This window comes from Piliocolobus tephrosceles, chromosome 11 (genome assembly GCF_002776525.5).
Source record: "Piliocolobus tephrosceles isolate RC106 chromosome 11, ASM277652v3, whole genome shotgun sequence".
Taxonomy (NCBI): Eukaryota; Metazoa; Chordata; class Mammalia; order Primates; family Cercopithecidae; genus Piliocolobus; species Piliocolobus tephrosceles.
The window spans coordinates 26,654,678-26,671,425 of record NC_045444.1 but is presented as its reverse complement, the minus strand read 5'-3'; the positions used below and the strand labels follow the sequence as shown (position 1 = coordinate 26,671,425).

Sequence of the window (16,748 nt, the reverse complement as noted above, 5' to 3'; positions counted from 1 at the left end):
TTTGCTTTGTTCAAAATCTTTAGAAAACAATTTTTCTGAATCTTAAAATAGCATGTTAAATAATATGGGGGTTTAGTCATGGCATTTTGGCTTCCAAGTATAGAAACCTACCAAAGTTAGCTCAAATAAAGATTTCTTTCCTGAGAGGAATCGGATAATCCCCTGTGTTCACAGACCTAAGGACAGGAAGTAAAGATGGACTTCCTGGGGCCCGGAGAATCCCTCAATCAAGGAAGACATGGCTTCTTTCATCTTGCCTCTCATAGCCCCTTTACTTCGATACACAGGCTTCAGTATTTTTCTCTCACATCCTCCCATACTACCAGTTCACCTTACCTATTTTACAGCAGCTGTGCACCAGGTGGACCCCATACTTTGCGGTTCAGAATATTGATAGAAAAGGTCCTAGTGACTTCTCTCAGCCTATGATTTGGTTTCACTGGAATCCCATATTCATTCTTGGTCTAATTATGAAGAAGGAGGAGAAAAATGGGATTATACTATTGCACATAGGGCTGCCCCTCTCAGAAACACTAAATGGGGCAGGTTTAGGTAAATAAGGATGTTGAAAGGCCACATTGTCTGACATATCCAATACATGTACACTTTTGGAGGAATCACTAGTGGAAATGTTTCCAGAATATAGAATAGCCAGCCATTAGTGGGAGTCCACATGTCAAGTTTAATTTCTGTGTGTTTATGTGTAAACTAAAAACCAAGCACAAGAGAGATTTTTCAAACAACAAAAGCGAAATCCCCAAAAAAGCAAAGATCAATAAATAACTGTCTTGAATAGTCTTAGCTAGACAGACAAAATAGCTTAATTGTTTATTATCCACATGCTTTAAGTGGCAGGAACTAATTGAATTTTAATTTAAACCTCTTATTTCAAAGACTCATTACTTTTTCAGATTTGCAATTGCATTTTAGAATTGCTATGCTAAATATTTAATATTCCTACTTTAATTCTAAATATACCTCAATTACTCTATATAATGTGGAAAATTACTTTCTTTTTCAATTTTTGTACAAGGTATAATGGCATAAAAAATAAGGTATTACTATTGATGCTATTTGGATAACATTAAGTTATTATAAAAACAAGAAAAAAATGAAGTTCATAGTGCAAACCTTTCTGAGGAAAATATGCATCACTTTCCTGAAATAAAAAGGAAAGCAGTTGTCTTCATTAAGACATAATTAATAAACATGGAGGGTTTGCCAGACCCTAATCATAGCAATGAGTTTTGAAATCTGGCAATATATGGTTCCCTACTCTTAGGTCTTACTCCCTTCTTAGCTAGTCCCCATTGTGTATCTTATGTAAAATACCTTGTTTTTTTAACTTCATTTCAAAAAAATCTTGTTGTGTAACCTAGCTTTTTTTAAAGTTAAAAATGAATGATAAGTCATTTCATTTTGAGAACCCTTTGAAAATTTCTAAATTCTATCAGTAAGTTATAACCAACATTTAAGAGTTCAGGACAGGGACTGACTATGCAGTTAAAGGACATGGACAGAACTTTGATGTATTTAAATTCTCTTATTTTTTTTTTTTTGAATTAAAGTACAGAAGCATTATTTAAAATGGATATCACTGGCAAAAGTAATTCTTATTTTTATCAGCTTAAAAAAAATACATGCTTTAAGATATCAGTATGTGTAACAATTTCTTTCCTTTAAAGTATAGAAATGATTGGTGCCATAACTCTGTAAGCACAGTGCTCTGTCACTGTCCATGAGTGCTCCCTTTGTGACTTTTGATTTATGTTAGGCAAGTTTACCAATAATACTCCAAGTTTCTTACTATCCTCAACTGTATAAAACTTATATGATTGTAGTGAAACAGGGCTGCTCATATAATCACAAAGATGTCAGAAAAAAACAGTTTCCCATATCTGATGGGATAATGATACCAAAACAATAAAATGTTATTTAGTAGAGAAGCTGAATTATGAAAATGGGATGAATAATTGGAAATTTGAAATAAATGTTTTCTTTTGTGAACTAATAGTTAAACATCTTAGAAATAGAGACGGTTGTTGGAATTTTGGTTTCTTTTAATATAGTGGAAACTAGAATGACATTTAAAAATAAATGTAGAACAATAGAACAGCAATGCCCTTTTTTGTTACATAACAAAAAGAGAGTTGATAATACAGGTAAGAACAAAGAGAGATTAAAGTTTAAAAAAAGTATTAATACTACTATCCTAAAAGGAATGGGGCATAGGGCTGAATTGGGACTGGTCTCCACAATATACCATGAGTTTTCCAGGGAGAGTGCTAAACTGGGGGCCCTTAGTTCCTGGTGGGAGGAGATGCTGAAAAAGAGAGTAAGACCCTGGAAGTTAATAGAGTTAAGTGTTCAGAAAATATCGAATATGGTGGAATGAATGGGATTCCAAACTACCATTGTAATTCTTTTTTGTGTAATTTTGGGGGTGGATCATAGGCTTTCCCACTGTTTCTAAGCCCTAGCGGTAGTAACAATAAAGTGCAAAATCATTGCATTTTGGTTTAAAACGCATAACATAATCTAATTATGACATGACAAAAATCAGACAGATCGCACATTGGAATATTCTTCAAAACAGCTCCTATCTACTCTTTGGAAATACTAACATCATGAACAACCAAACAAAGCTATAGAACTGCTCAACATTAAAGGAGTTGAGAGGAAAAGATGATTAAATACAATGCATGATGTTGAATTAGATTTTGAATCAGAAATTTTTTCTATAAAGAACATTATCTGTCAAAAGGCAAATTTGAATACGGACTATACATTGTACACATTGCTAAAGGTATTGATTACGAGAGATATACTGTGGTTATGCAACAGAATGTCCTTGTCTTTCTTAACCTTCTTAAGAGATGGATGCTGAAGTGTTTAGGAATAAAGAGTCATGATGTCTAGAGTTTACTCTGAAGTGGCTCAGTGAGTGTGTAAAATAGCCAACAGAATGAAATGTAAACAACTGGCGAATCTAGGTGAAGGGTATAGGCATTCATTCTACTATTCCTCAAAATTAAAAATTTTGTGTAAGTTTGAAATTCCAAATAACAAGTTTTTCAAAAATATGTGACATTGATGCCTCTGGCAAGGACTAACCATAAAGGCTTTGAACCTGTTTCGTCTGTAAAATACAAATTATCTAGTACTTTCGTCTCTCAGAAGTATCCACGGGATCGTGGAGTTTGCAGAGCACCATTTACTTGTCTATGATTTGGAAAAGTATTTTATAGAAAAGAAGAGAGTGATTTTTAACCCAACAACATTTATATCACAAATGACATAGTAGAATTTTAAATATTTAAAAATTTTAGCTTGTGTTTACCAATTATAATACAGCCATGCCTCCACTAAAGAATGCCCTGGGAATGAAACCTTTCTCTGTAACAGGAAATTTTAAGCTAAAATCAAACACTGCTAAAAACAAGCACACAAATAAACATTTATATTATCATGTGACTATAGGTACTCAATACTAGTGACTATTATTCTTTAGAACTCTTTGATTTTTTGCATTTCAATTAAGAGTGAATAGAGCTCATCATAGTCAGGAATTGGAAGTCTGAGAAGGTTCAATTTTGATCAGTCATATATTTACATGTGTGTTTTTTTCATACTTGGCAGAAACTTAGAGTGTTATCTCAATCAGTTTTATCATGATTTAGAAAAAAATATGGGAATCAAATGCATCATTCTTGCAATAGAAGGTCAAAATCAATGAAAAATTTCTTGAAAGAATAACTTACATTTTCTGAACTCCTTCATCATCACCTGCTTTATATTCTTCCTCCATAACTAAACTTCCTAAACACAAGTGGCAAAAATTACTAGTGTTTTACTGAATATCAGATTCAGTGACATTTTCTTAATCTATATTCTTCTTTTTTTGCTTTGTAAAGTGATTGACCCAGTCAGCCACTCAATTTTTTTATTCTGAAAATGTTCTCTTTTAGATGTCTATGAACATCTGTGTTACTGCTAACTTCTGACCTCCTTTACAAGATCTTATTTCTCTAATAGCATACCTCCAAGATTGTCTTGAGACTCCTTTTTTTTTTTTTTTTTTTTTTTTTTTTTTTCAGGGGTCGGGAGATCTCATTCAATTAAGTCATCTCAAGATGACTTTAGAGAAGGCTTCCTCTTCAGACTCACCTTTCATGTTGTTAAGTACTATGTAAACAGTTGCAATTGCCTGCTTCATAATGCTATCTAAACGTGGTCTCTACATGTCACATGATAGCCAGAACCTTAATTTCTCCATGCCCAAAGTCAAACCACCTGCACACCAACTCCTCTTCACTGCTGTGAAATGAACTAGTGAGAAAAATATATATATAAAAGGAGAGGCATTATGAGAAAAAGTTTCATGTAGCAAAAATAATGAACACTGTTCTACAGTAAATAAGAGTGAAACTGGGTACTCCTTATAGAAACAGAATAGCTATGAACAAATTGATTTATAAGTGAAGAAAGCAGAGATGCAGGAAGGAAGCAGGGAGAGACAGAGAGAGAGAGACAGAGAGAGAGAGAGAGAGAGAGAGAGAGAGAGAGAGAGAGAGAGAGATGGAGGGGGAGAGGAAACGTGTGCATGCCAAGCAGTGGTTTGATCGTTTAGCATGACAATGAAACTGCAGGATGTGCTCTTTTATTTATTCTTCACTAGAATAGAAAGATCTTCACCTAAATAGATAGAACTTGGAAAAATTAATTTTAACTTATGATAAACTGATCTTTCAAGAACATTTGGGGAAATATACACTTATAATAAAATCTAGCTTGTACTATTTCCAATAGTATGCACTAATGTTTAAAAATTAGTGTCTCCCACAACAGAGAGAGATAAATTAAAATTAAAGTTTAAATAACATGTTTAAGCTTGAAAGATAGCCCATACTGTTAGATAATGTAAGTATGTTGAGAAAAGTAACTAAAAACTAATTCACCAATTTTGTAAAATCAAATAGTTTATACTCTAGGTAATCTTAATATTGCTCAGTCACTGTAAATCGGATTATTCTTGAGATTGTATTTAAGTCAAGGCAAGATGGTCTTCTATTTACAAATGTAATTTAGTCTCATGAGTGGGTAATCTTGTTAAATATTGTCAGGTTAATTAAAATTGATTTGTGTTTACTAAACATAGTGAATACTAATCAAATATTAGACACTGAGGTGTTGGAGTTACATTTTAAACTTTGAAAGACACCATTAGCGCTGCATGAAAGAATTTGTTGTCTCAGAGGTCAACATTGCTTTTCAGCCTTTTCTCCAAAATAAATACTAAGAAAACATGAGAAGAAATGACCTATACTTCTTCAATACAATTTTGTGATTTGGGAATATTTGGGAGAATTAGGGATACTTTTGGGTGGGGAATTGATTATTTATGTTTTATTTCTGTTGCTACAAAGAGCACATTTGCTTTTCGGTCTGCTTAATTCCATTTCAGGTTTGCTATTCTCCACCACTCACAGCATCATTGAGCTCCGCATAATAACTTTTATAGGAGACAAACATTACCAGGCAATTTGAAAGGCAGGTTGAAGATAAAGGCTGATAGCTCACGTGCCCCGGCCTGGTGATTTGGCTCACTTCTGAAGCTTACACTGAATGTGGTCGATGTCCATCAGCTGTATGAGGCTTAAAGAAACATTTCTCCTAATACAAAAATAAACCCACTATAATCATTCGTTTTGGGGAAATTTTACAGTTGTTGGTTAACCTGCTCCCTTATGCCCTGCAATATTCATTAGCAGATTTCTCTGTTTATGAGTGATATTATATGGAAATGGTTATGGGAAGCTAACAGATGTAATCACTGAAATAAATTAGAAGAAAAAGTTCTGTTTTTTACAGATGGCGCCATCAAATGTGCTTCCCTCCCCCACCCTCCGCTTTAACATTTAGTTTTCTTTCAACAGAAAACTTTTCTTTACTGACTACGGGAATGTCGCCAAAGTGGAGAGATGTGACATGGATGGGATGAACAGAACAAGGATAATTGATTCAAAGACAGAGCAGCCAGCTGCACTGGCACTAGACCTAGTCAACAAATTGGTTTACTGGGTAGATCTGTACTTGGACTATGTGGGAGTAGTGGACTATCAAGGAAAAAATAGACATGCTATCATTCAAGGCAGACAAGTAAGTACAATTTTGTTAGAAAATGCTCCTAGGGTAATACAATGAAAGGAATAATACAAAAAGGAAACCAATATTTGCAATATTGAAAATTTCTTGTGAAGTTGAGCTGCAATGAGTCATAAAAGTTAGAGTGTATTTCCTATGTTGGAGAATGTTCTTTTCACAGTGATATTGTGATATTTCCACAAAATTGGAGATGCCTCTCTTACTCTTTCTCCCTTCTATTAAAAACAGATAAACAAGTAAACAAAAAACAAAGACAAAAATGCTATAGTAGCAAAAAATCATTAAAATAGATCCGATTTTATGGCCTATTTGCTAAAAACTAATTTAAGTAGTTCATTCATGAGGAGCTGAACTATCATCTGTCCCCTGTGGCACTGGAGATATTTTTCTAACAAAAGCAAATGCCTGTTCCCAAAAGTACCTTTATTATTTTAATTGGTTTGATTAAATTTTGACTTCTGATGTGTTCAAGTACTTCCTAAAAAGAGAATTCTGTGAAAGTCACGAAGGTCAAAATTCTTTCTAAATTTGTTACTTTTTATTTTGCTGAGTTACGTTTTGCAAACAATGCTCAGTGAATGCCCAAAAGAGATTTCTAAGTAGAAATCAGCCTTATTTACTATAATACCTTTAAAAATCTGATTCTATCTCACTGATTGCACTTATTTTATGTGACATTCTTAGTCTATGGAGCTGAAATATGTGAATCTCTTTGGATTCTTTTGCAATGCGAGACAAGTATATTCTGTGATTATCCTTTAAAGTTACTTTTACTTTCTAATCAGCTTGAAAAATGAAATCCTTTCTCCTTCCTTGACAGATAAAGAGATGCACTAATCTGTTTGGGGTTAGGGGGAAACCTGTTCAATGTTAAAGGTGGGCCAGTGCTTTCTCTCTCACCTGCAACTGCCCCAAAAATCTTGATTCCTTTCAAAGCTCTTAGTTACAACCTTAGAGGGCCTGACCTCTGAGAGGATTATCATGGCCCTTCTCTTTACTTATTTGCCATTAAAAAGTTAAACCTTGTTATGGAGATAGGGAGTTCAAATAATTTTCTTCATGACTACTTTAAAAAGTTTTGAAAGCCTAAAGTGTTTAATTATTCTTTTTTTCCCCATGTCTGTTGCCTGTATTTTGCTTGTTCCTTAAACATATGCTAAGTCTGCCACTAAATAATCCAACATAGATACAGTTTTTGAAGTACTGGGGCTGAAGGCAAAATGGTTTACCTACTGCTCCAGGCTTCTCCTACCTCTGTCTAGGGGATAATTAGCAGAGGTGTTTATTTTAGGGGAAAAAGTATTTTCTGAAGGAAGATAGGGACATAGTGAGTGAATTTTGCCTTTACTGGATGAACATATTTTCCACCTTGACCAATTGCCTCTTATGTAGCAGGCTTTTTCTCCTGGGTTATGAATTGGCAGTCATGTAGACAACAATGTTGATATCCCATCACTACAGGCTTCCTGGTTAATTGCCCCAAACTTTGAGCAAAACATGCATGAGACTAATGGCAAGGGAAGAATCTTGAGCTTGCTTATAATTTTTGTAGGACAAAGTATTATCCAAGTCAAAATTTGGCCATAGACATTTTTAGTAAATTTGATGTCAGCTGGGGGGAAATGATATTAGTAAATACACACTGGACTACACCCACACATAAATACAACACATGTCCATACTGTGGAATAACATGTACATAGAAAAGAACTATTTGGACTATAACGTGGAATAGTTCTCCCTAGTAATTCTCATATTTTATGTCCAAACTAAGCATGAAGAAATGAGATAAAACCCAAAAACATCATGTAAAGCCAGTCTTCTTTTAGTCACATCTCATACCAGAAGACCAGAAATAGAACTAATGAGTCATATATGCTAGAAAGATAAATCAAATGTTTTTGTTTAAACTACAGAACTGGCAAGATTTTCTGGTTAAAATAGAACATTTTGTGATTTTTGTTCTATAATATTTTTATAATCAAACCACACGTACTTTTTCAAATTCTCTTAACTGCAAATCTATGTATTATAAGTGTGCGATGTAATGCCAAAAGTAGTGACAGATGCTTTTTCAACAAAATCTCTGCAGCAAGTCAATTGGCAACTTCACTATACCCTGGAACAGAACCATTTTAAATTAAGTAAAGGAGTAGCCAAAGGCAACGTGCCTAGCATGTGCCTTTTTATCAGAAAATCAGTACATGTATTCTTCCTTTTGCTCCAGGGGAAAACTTTCTAAGTTCAAGATGTCCATTCTTCCCCATGAACCCCAAGACCTTTGCCAAAGAGAAGAGCTGGACTGTTAACTAAGAATATGAATAGCAATAAACATCGTAATTCTCAAAAGAAACAGTTATATTTCCTATTATAAATTGGCTTTAGAAATAATGCTATTTCTGAGTGAAATGTTGACATTTATTTACAATGATTGCAAATATGTAATTTCTTTATATATTACTTTCAGTGCTGGAGCAAGTGCTAGTCTAAACATAACTTAGGACAAAAAAATTGGATTTTGACTTTATAAAACAAATCTTCAGAGGTGCTTTCTCATTAGTCGTTTCACAGGCAGAGCTATGTTTTTGCAGCTTCTACATATCCATTATTGTATAAACAAGTAACCCTTAAAATATCTCAAATTATATATAACAGTGTCATAGGAATATTATTGAATATGCTTGAAAGTGTTACTCTCAGAAGCCTTTGAAAAATAACTACTAAATATGCTTTCTTAGTGACACATGAATAAAATTCTCTCCCTACATTTGGAACTGTTTTAAACAGTACTTCATAATGTTTTCTTTTTTTTTTTTTTTTTTTGAGACGGAGTCGTGCTCTGTCGTCCAGGCTGGAGTGCAGTGGCTGGATCTCCGCTCACTGCAAGCTCCGCCTCCCGGGTTTATGCCATTCTCCTGCCTCAGCCTCCCGAGTAGCTGGGACTGCAGGTGCCCGCCACCACACCCAGCTAATTTTTTGTACTTTTAGTAGAGACGGGGTTTCACCATGTTAGCCAGGGTGGTCTCGATCTCCTGACCTTGTGATCCGCCCGCCTCAGCCTCCCAAAGTGCTGGGATTACAGGCGTGAGCCACCGCGCCCGGCAAAAAAAGTTTTAATCAGTGAAATGTTGAACTCCTTGAGAAAAAGTAAATAACATCCTTGTGGTTATCCTGCTGTAGCCATTTTCCATACTAGTAAATAGCAATCAGCTTTTCTTTCAAAGTGAAAGCTACATAATTAAAAATCATAGTTATGTTTTGCCCTCTTTATAGGTCAGACATCTTTATGGTATAACTGTGTTCGAAGATTATTTGTATGCGACCAATTCTGATAACTACAATATCATAAGGATAAACCGATTTAATGGCACTGATATTCACTCATTAATTAACATGGAGAATGCTCGGGGAATCCGAATTTATCAGAAAAGAACTCAACCGACAGGTAAGTGGGAAGGCTTCTTTCTAACCTTCCTAATGGTAGATTGAATGGGGATATAGTCCTTGTGCTTTTGTATGGTGTTGAAGTGAGTGAGTCATAAATTCTCTGCTTTGACAGCGAAAGTGGGCATGTCTGCTTGTTAGATGGAATAGAGCTCCCGTCACAACTCTAAATGACAAATTTTTCAGTTCCTAGTGAATCGTTTCTAAGATAGAAGTGAAATGATAGCTAGATTTAGATTCAGGAAGGGCCTTTCAGTCGTGATGTATATAGACAGGAAACCCAGAGGCTAAGGGTTTTTTTTTTTTTTTTTTCTTTTTTTTTTTTTTAAATATCATTTTGGTAGACAAATTTAAAATCAGGTGACTGCCTTGCAGTATCTCTCCAGTGTTTACTATAGTCATTGGGCTCTCCCAACTTAACATTCCAATTGTTCTTTAACACATATTCATTAAAAAGTAATTTTCAATGAGAAGGCTGCAGTTTTTCTCAGAAAAATAAACCAATTGTTTTTTACAGGAGATTAGTGATGCTGTTCATCAATACAATTTAGGTTCAGTCATATATAAAATAAGAAAATATCAAAAACCACCAGCAAATTTTTTATTATATTCTATACTTATATTTCAAATCAAAACTAGCCTAGAATTATCTAAGCATTAACGTATATCTAATCATGGCTGTACATTGTCACAAATATGTTTAGAACAGATTCAAATATAAAATTCTGTAGATAGCCTTATTAGAGTTTAATATTAGGATTTATTCATTCATTAATTTTTCATGGACAATATACTATGTTCCAGGAACTATTCTATGTATACTGTGAATACAGAAGTGAATAAAACAGACAGAATAGTCTTGCCTTTATGCGTTTGCACTCCAGCGGAGAAGCTATAATACAGAATAACTAAGTAAATTTTGTATTATATTGGAAGATAATAAGTGCTATAGAGAAAACAAAGAAGGTAAGGAGGATAAAGAGTGTTAGAAATGGGAGCAGTCTTCAATTTTATATGGAATAGTCAAAAGAAGTTCCATTGAAAAGATGACATTAAATGATGACTTGAGGTATTCGAAAGAGAAAGGCATGGGGATTGTATTAGTCCATTTTCACGTTGCTGATAAAGACATACTCAAGACTTGGCAATTTACAAAAGAAAGAGGTTTAATTGGGCTTACAGTTCCACATGGCTGGGGAAGCCTCACAATCATGGCAGAAGGCAAGGAGGAGCAAGTCCCATCTTATGTGGATGGCAGCAGGCAGAGAGCTTGGGCAGGGAAACCCCACATTTTAAAACCATCAGATCTCAGGAGACTTATTTGCTATCACAAGAATAGCATGGGAAAGACCTGCCTCCATGATTCCATTACCTCCTCCTGGGTCCCTCCCACAACACATGGGAATTCAAGATGAGATTTGGGTGGGGACACAGCCAAACCATACCAGAGATATCTGGGCAAAAACATTGCAGGTGGTGGGATGAGCAAGCACAAAAGCCATGAGGAAAGAACATGTCTAGACTGTTCAGGGAGTGACAAGAATACCTGTGTGTCTAGAGCAGAATGAACGAGGAAAAGGGAAGTAGGAAATGAGGCTGGAGAAACAAAGGAGGATCATAACAAGTAGGGCTCTGTAGACTATTATAAAAAACTTTTCCTTATACTTTTAGTGAGATGGGAAGTCCTTAGAAACCATTAAACAGAAAAATCTCACGGTATGACTTATTTTTAAAGAACCAACATGGCGGCTGGGCGTGGTGGCTCACGCCTGTAATCTCAGCACTTTGGGAGGCTGAGATGGGTGGATCATGAGGTCAGGAGATCAAGACTATCCTGGCTAACATGGTGAAACCCTATCTCTAATGAAAATTCAAAAAATTAGCCGGGCATGGTGGCGGACGCCTGTAGTCCCAGCTACTCGGGAGGCTGAGGCAGGAGAACGGCGTGAACCAGGGAGGCGGAGCTTGCAGTGAGCTGAGATCGCACCACTGCACTCCAGCCTGGGCTACAGAGCAAGACTCAGTCTCAAAAAAAAAAAAAAAGAAAAGAAAAGAAAAAAGAAACCAATATGGCTACTCTGTTTATAATAGGTAGTGGGGAGGAGAAGGGTGGGAAGTTACAGAGGATGGTGGATTGGATCAAGATGGCAGCAGTGAAAGGGGGGAGAATAGGGAAATTCAGAATATAGGCAAATATAGAGCCAATAGGATTTTCTGATACATTAGATGTGGAGTATAAATAAAAACAGAATCAAGGATAATGCCAATGGTCTAGCTAGAGCAATTGGAATAATTTAGTTATTTTTTAGATGGGAAAACTAAGCTTGGAGTGAATTTAGGACAAAGATAGTAAATGTAATTTTCATGAGTTACTCAACTCTGGAGTTGAAGGGGAAAGTCCAGGCTCGAGATACCAATTTGGGAGTCACTGGCAGATAGGTGACATTTAAAGCCATGACTATGGATGTGAACGTGAAGGCAGTAAATACAAATGGAGAAGTAAGCATTCCAAGTAATGTACACTGGTATGCTCCAGCAATAAGTCACAAAGAATAGGAAAAGCCAAAAGAGGAGACTGAGATGAAGCTTCTTAAAATCCAATTGACCATTGGATTTAGCAGCACGAAGCTCACTGGGATCTGACAAGGGCAGTTTCAGGATAAAGTGAATACATGAGTAGAATGGGTTTGAGAGAGGAAGGAAAAGAATTGTAGAAAATGATCATTGTAGCTTTGCATAGTGTGGATGTAAGTTAGAGGAGAGAAATGGAGAGCTAGTTGAAGGAAGGATCGTTGTGGGAATTTGGATTAAAAGGTTATTTTATTAGATGTAGAAGTAATGGTACATTTGCATGTTGATGGCCATGATCCAATGGAAAAAGCGAAAGTGTTGATCAGAGTGAGAAAGTGGGGAGTTGGTGATTAGTTGGGAGGATATGTGATCTGTTATATAAGTGGAGAGAGGTTAGAAAATAAAAATAACACTCGGCAGGGAAAAAAGTAGTTAAAATTGTATTTCACTTATATTTCCACTTAGAGAATGAAGAATACAAAGAGAATAGGCATAATTATTAAAATCATAGTAGTTTTATTATGAAGAGAATATTGCCATGGTATTCATCACCATTTCAAACAAGTGGGTGATCTAAAACAAACATAATTAAGAACCAAGAATGGGCTGCCCTTGGGGAAAGAGGATCTGGGATCCAGTTGGTGCAGCTTCTGGCTTGTCCCTGTGTGTACAGTTGTTAAATTATTATTTTATTTTTATTTTTAAAAAGTGATCCTTTAAATAGATAATACAGGCATGTAGCTTAAAAGGAAACTTTAAAAGGCACAAAGGATTTGTCTCATTTTAAATGAAAAAATACTGTATCAGCATTAAGTAATTAAACATTTCTTTGTTTGAAAAAAAAAGAAACATAATTACAGGCCAGGCACGGTGGCTCAAGCCTGTAATCCCAGCACTTTGGGAGGCCGAGACGGGCAGATCACGAGGTCAGGAGATCGAGACCATCCTGGCTAACACGGTGAAACCCCGTCTCTACTAAAAATACAAAAACTAGCTGGGCGAGGTGGCGGGCGCCTGTAGTCTCAGCTACTCGGGAGGCTGAGGCAGGAGGATGGCGTAAACCCGGGAGGCGGAGCTTGCAGTGAGCTGAGATCGGGCCACTGCACTCCAGTCCGGGCAACAGAGCAAGACTCCGCCTCAAAACAACAACAACAACAACAACAACAACAACAACAACAACAACAACAACAAAAAAAAAAAACATAATTACAATAATACATAAAATCTTACGTTATTCCTATTATTTCTTTTCACTTTGATCCGTCTTTCTTTTCTCATCCTCTCCATATAATACTTTTCTTACCTTTTTAGTTTACTAGGTTTTATGCTCATAAAATATTCTTCTACTCCTCAACTTCTGTACATATACTCAGCCTCCACCGTTTGACAACTTCACACACACACACACACACACACACACACACATATTTTATTTTGTGGTAAGAGTCTCAAAATGACAGTAGACTTAAAAATTTTAAAAATATTTTGCCACAGCACTTCTCAACAGAGTACAATCACAGAATCGCATTTCTTCTAGTTTAGTTGCCTACATGATGAATCATTTCAAAGTAAATCCTTTCTCCGCTTAACTACCTAACCTAGGATCATTTTTATGGATCTTTGTATTCATTTAAGAAATTGGTATTTTAAAAAAGGACGAGAAGCATGTACCAAAAATTCATGTTACTTTTATTTTGCTCACCGGTGAAGAGTTTAAATTAATATGAACGCATTTTATTTATTAGAATTGTTTTTTTAAATGCTCACTTAGGAGGATTTTGTTAAATCCCAATCTCTTCTTCTATGGATTTTAACTCTTTTGCATTTGATTATGGTACTAAATAGTTGAGTATACAAAATTTTGCTAAGATTCCCTGTTTTTACACTATAGAAATTTTGACATACTGATGCACATAGTTATCTTTTCTTTGAACCTGAATTTCACACATGCTGTTTTTTATTTGTTGTAGTCAGAAGCCATGCATGTGAAGTCGATCCATATGGAATGCCAGGGGGCTGTTCACACATCTGTCTACTCAGCAGCAGTTACAAAACTCGGACCTGTCGCTGCAGGACTGGCTTCAACTTGGGAAGCGATGGCAGGTCATGCAAAAGTATGTTGTTAAAATAAAACATTTTGCCAGCAGCTACCCCCCCCCATAATAGGATTTTAAGTATTAATTAGCAGCATCAACATCAGCCATAACATGAGACTTCAACAGATGAAGTTTGCCTGCAAATATATACTGTTCATTTTTCTCAAAATAAGTATTTTTCTGTTGTGATCATGTGAATTAGAAACTAACCAGGCTGTAGAGTCACTAAATTTATTGATTTTTAGGGAAACATATGTTGGGGAAGATTTTTAGGAAGATACTTCCCTTAATTCCCTAAAGAATGTATTTGAGCTAATGAGCTGGAATGATGAGTCGATCAGATTTCCTCTTATTTGAACCAATATGCTACTCCTCATAATAGGTGTGTTGCTTGTTTTGACAGAAATCCAGGTATAGATTTCTGTCAAAAAATCATTTTATCTAGGCTTCATTTTATCTAGCATCACTGGGGAGTGAAATCACTTCATGATTTAATTTTTCATGATTTAATTTTTCAGGTAACTGAAGCTATGCTAATCAGAGATCAAACATTTAACAATTTTATCAAAAAAATTTTAATGATTTTATCAAAAAGTTTTCCAATCTCTTAGATAAGATATATCTCTGATTTATTTTTTAAATAGGCCAGAATAATTTATTTTAATTTGAATATGGTAATAAGGATTTTAAAAATTACTCTCGCAACTTAATATTTTGCACAATAATTGGTTAAGGTCTTTTCCTGCGGTCTTGATATTCAGGTATAGTAGAATGATCCTGATTGAAATGATCCTACTGGGGACTGTTGGTCTTTAAATGTTCCCCAGACCCCATTATTTTTAATTTTATGATGACTGCTTTTTACAGTGTCTAGTTTGTCTGTACCTTTGTCATAGTGACAGCTTTTTATTTCTGTCAGTCTTCTCTGTCTGGTCACAATCCTGTCATCTCTTCCACTCTCTGGTCATGTGCTTACTGAGGACTGTGAAATTAGATCTCTAAATGTGTTAGAATTTTAAGTTTAAATGGTTAGAGCTACTAATAGAATATATAGTTTAAAATGAAGAATCAAAGAGGCTAAACTATGTTAATATGTATGTATTTTTGTACTTCGTTTATATTTTTTATTTGTATTCCTGATTTTGTATTAAGTACTGGAAGTGTGAAGGTAACAGGTCTCATGTTCCTAGACCTTCTGGATAATTGAGGGTACTGAGTTTGGAGCCTCACGATAAAAGAAGTTTTGTATGTGGGTGCATGTGTGTATATGTAGTGTGTGATTTTAAAATTGATCTGTATGCCACTTGGGAGATATAATCACACACACACATATATATATATACACACAGGAATATGTGCATACATACATACACACATTGGAGGAAAAACATAAGATCAGAATTGCATATTATTCAGTCATCCCTAATGTAGTATATCACCTGGAGTACATTAATACTCATCAGAAATAATTCCAGCTATTTGGAGCAACAAGAGATTTAATGCAAATAGGTGCCTACAAAATCATTTAAAAACCTGGACCAGTAGCTTCTAGACTGGGTCTTTGGAACATCCCTCCCAAACATTCCAGCTGAAAGCTGGAACCTCTACCATACTCAGAAGCTAGAGCATCAGGAAGCCATAAATGAAGATGTTAACTTTAAAAACGTACCATTTAGCTGAGATCCAGGGATTAGAAAGCTGGCACCAAAGCTATCAGATGCAGAGTTAAGTCACATCTGATAGCCCGTAACTGGAAAAAAATAAAAAAGAGGAGGAGAGGAGAAACACCCTGTTCCTCACATCTTGATATGGAATGGAAGAAGCCTGCTGTGGAAAAATTCAATGTCTCCATTGGATTCATACCAGCAGCAGCGGCAAAAAGGGGACCTTTGCCTCACTTCCATGTTCTAAACTTGAGCTAGCATATCTCATTTTAGGGAGTCAAATAAAATCCACTACCTTTGGCTATATGAGTGTCTATGAAATGTATTTTTTAGTATTCAGTTGTCTATAGTACAAGGAGACACACCACAAGAAACTTAAGTAGGTATTAAAGAATACCTAGGAAATGACCAATGAAAATAATGGGGAAAATCATTACTATTCTTATTTAAAACATACATACGTATATACACACACAAACAATCACACATATTACATCAATGAAGTACTAGGTTTACCAATTACCAATTAAGACATCCGTTAGAAGTAAAAACAAGGGCGAGTGTTGTGACAGAGGCCTGTGATTTCAGCACTTTGGGAGGTTGAGGCAGGTGCATCACTTGAGCACAGGATTTCAATAAGAGCCTGGGCAACATTGCAAAACCTAGTCTCTCAAAATCTATAAACGTTAGACAGGCATAGTGGCACACTCATGTAGTCCCACCTACTTCAGAGGCTGAAGTAGGAGGATAACTTAAGCCCAGGAGGCAGAGGTTGCAATGAGCTGAGATTTTAGCAAAATGGGTGCTA

General features: G+C 35.5%; 1 protein-coding gene across 1 annotated transcript in view; it reads left to right on the top strand.

The window, feature by feature from the left end:
* The window catches only part of LRP1B (LDL receptor related protein 1B), a 1,636,277-nt gene that overhangs the window by 790,734 nt on the left and 828,795 nt on the right, over positions 1-16,748 (top strand). Inside the window, exons 8-10 of the mRNA XM_026453105.1 lie at positions 5,937-6,159; positions 9,439-9,610; positions 14,151-14,294. Of these exons, the coding sequence (XP_026308890.1) occupies positions 5,937-6,159; positions 9,439-9,610; positions 14,151-14,294 (539 nt within the window). The remainder of the gene's footprint in view (positions 1-5,936; positions 6,160-9,438; positions 9,611-14,150; positions 14,295-16,748) is intronic.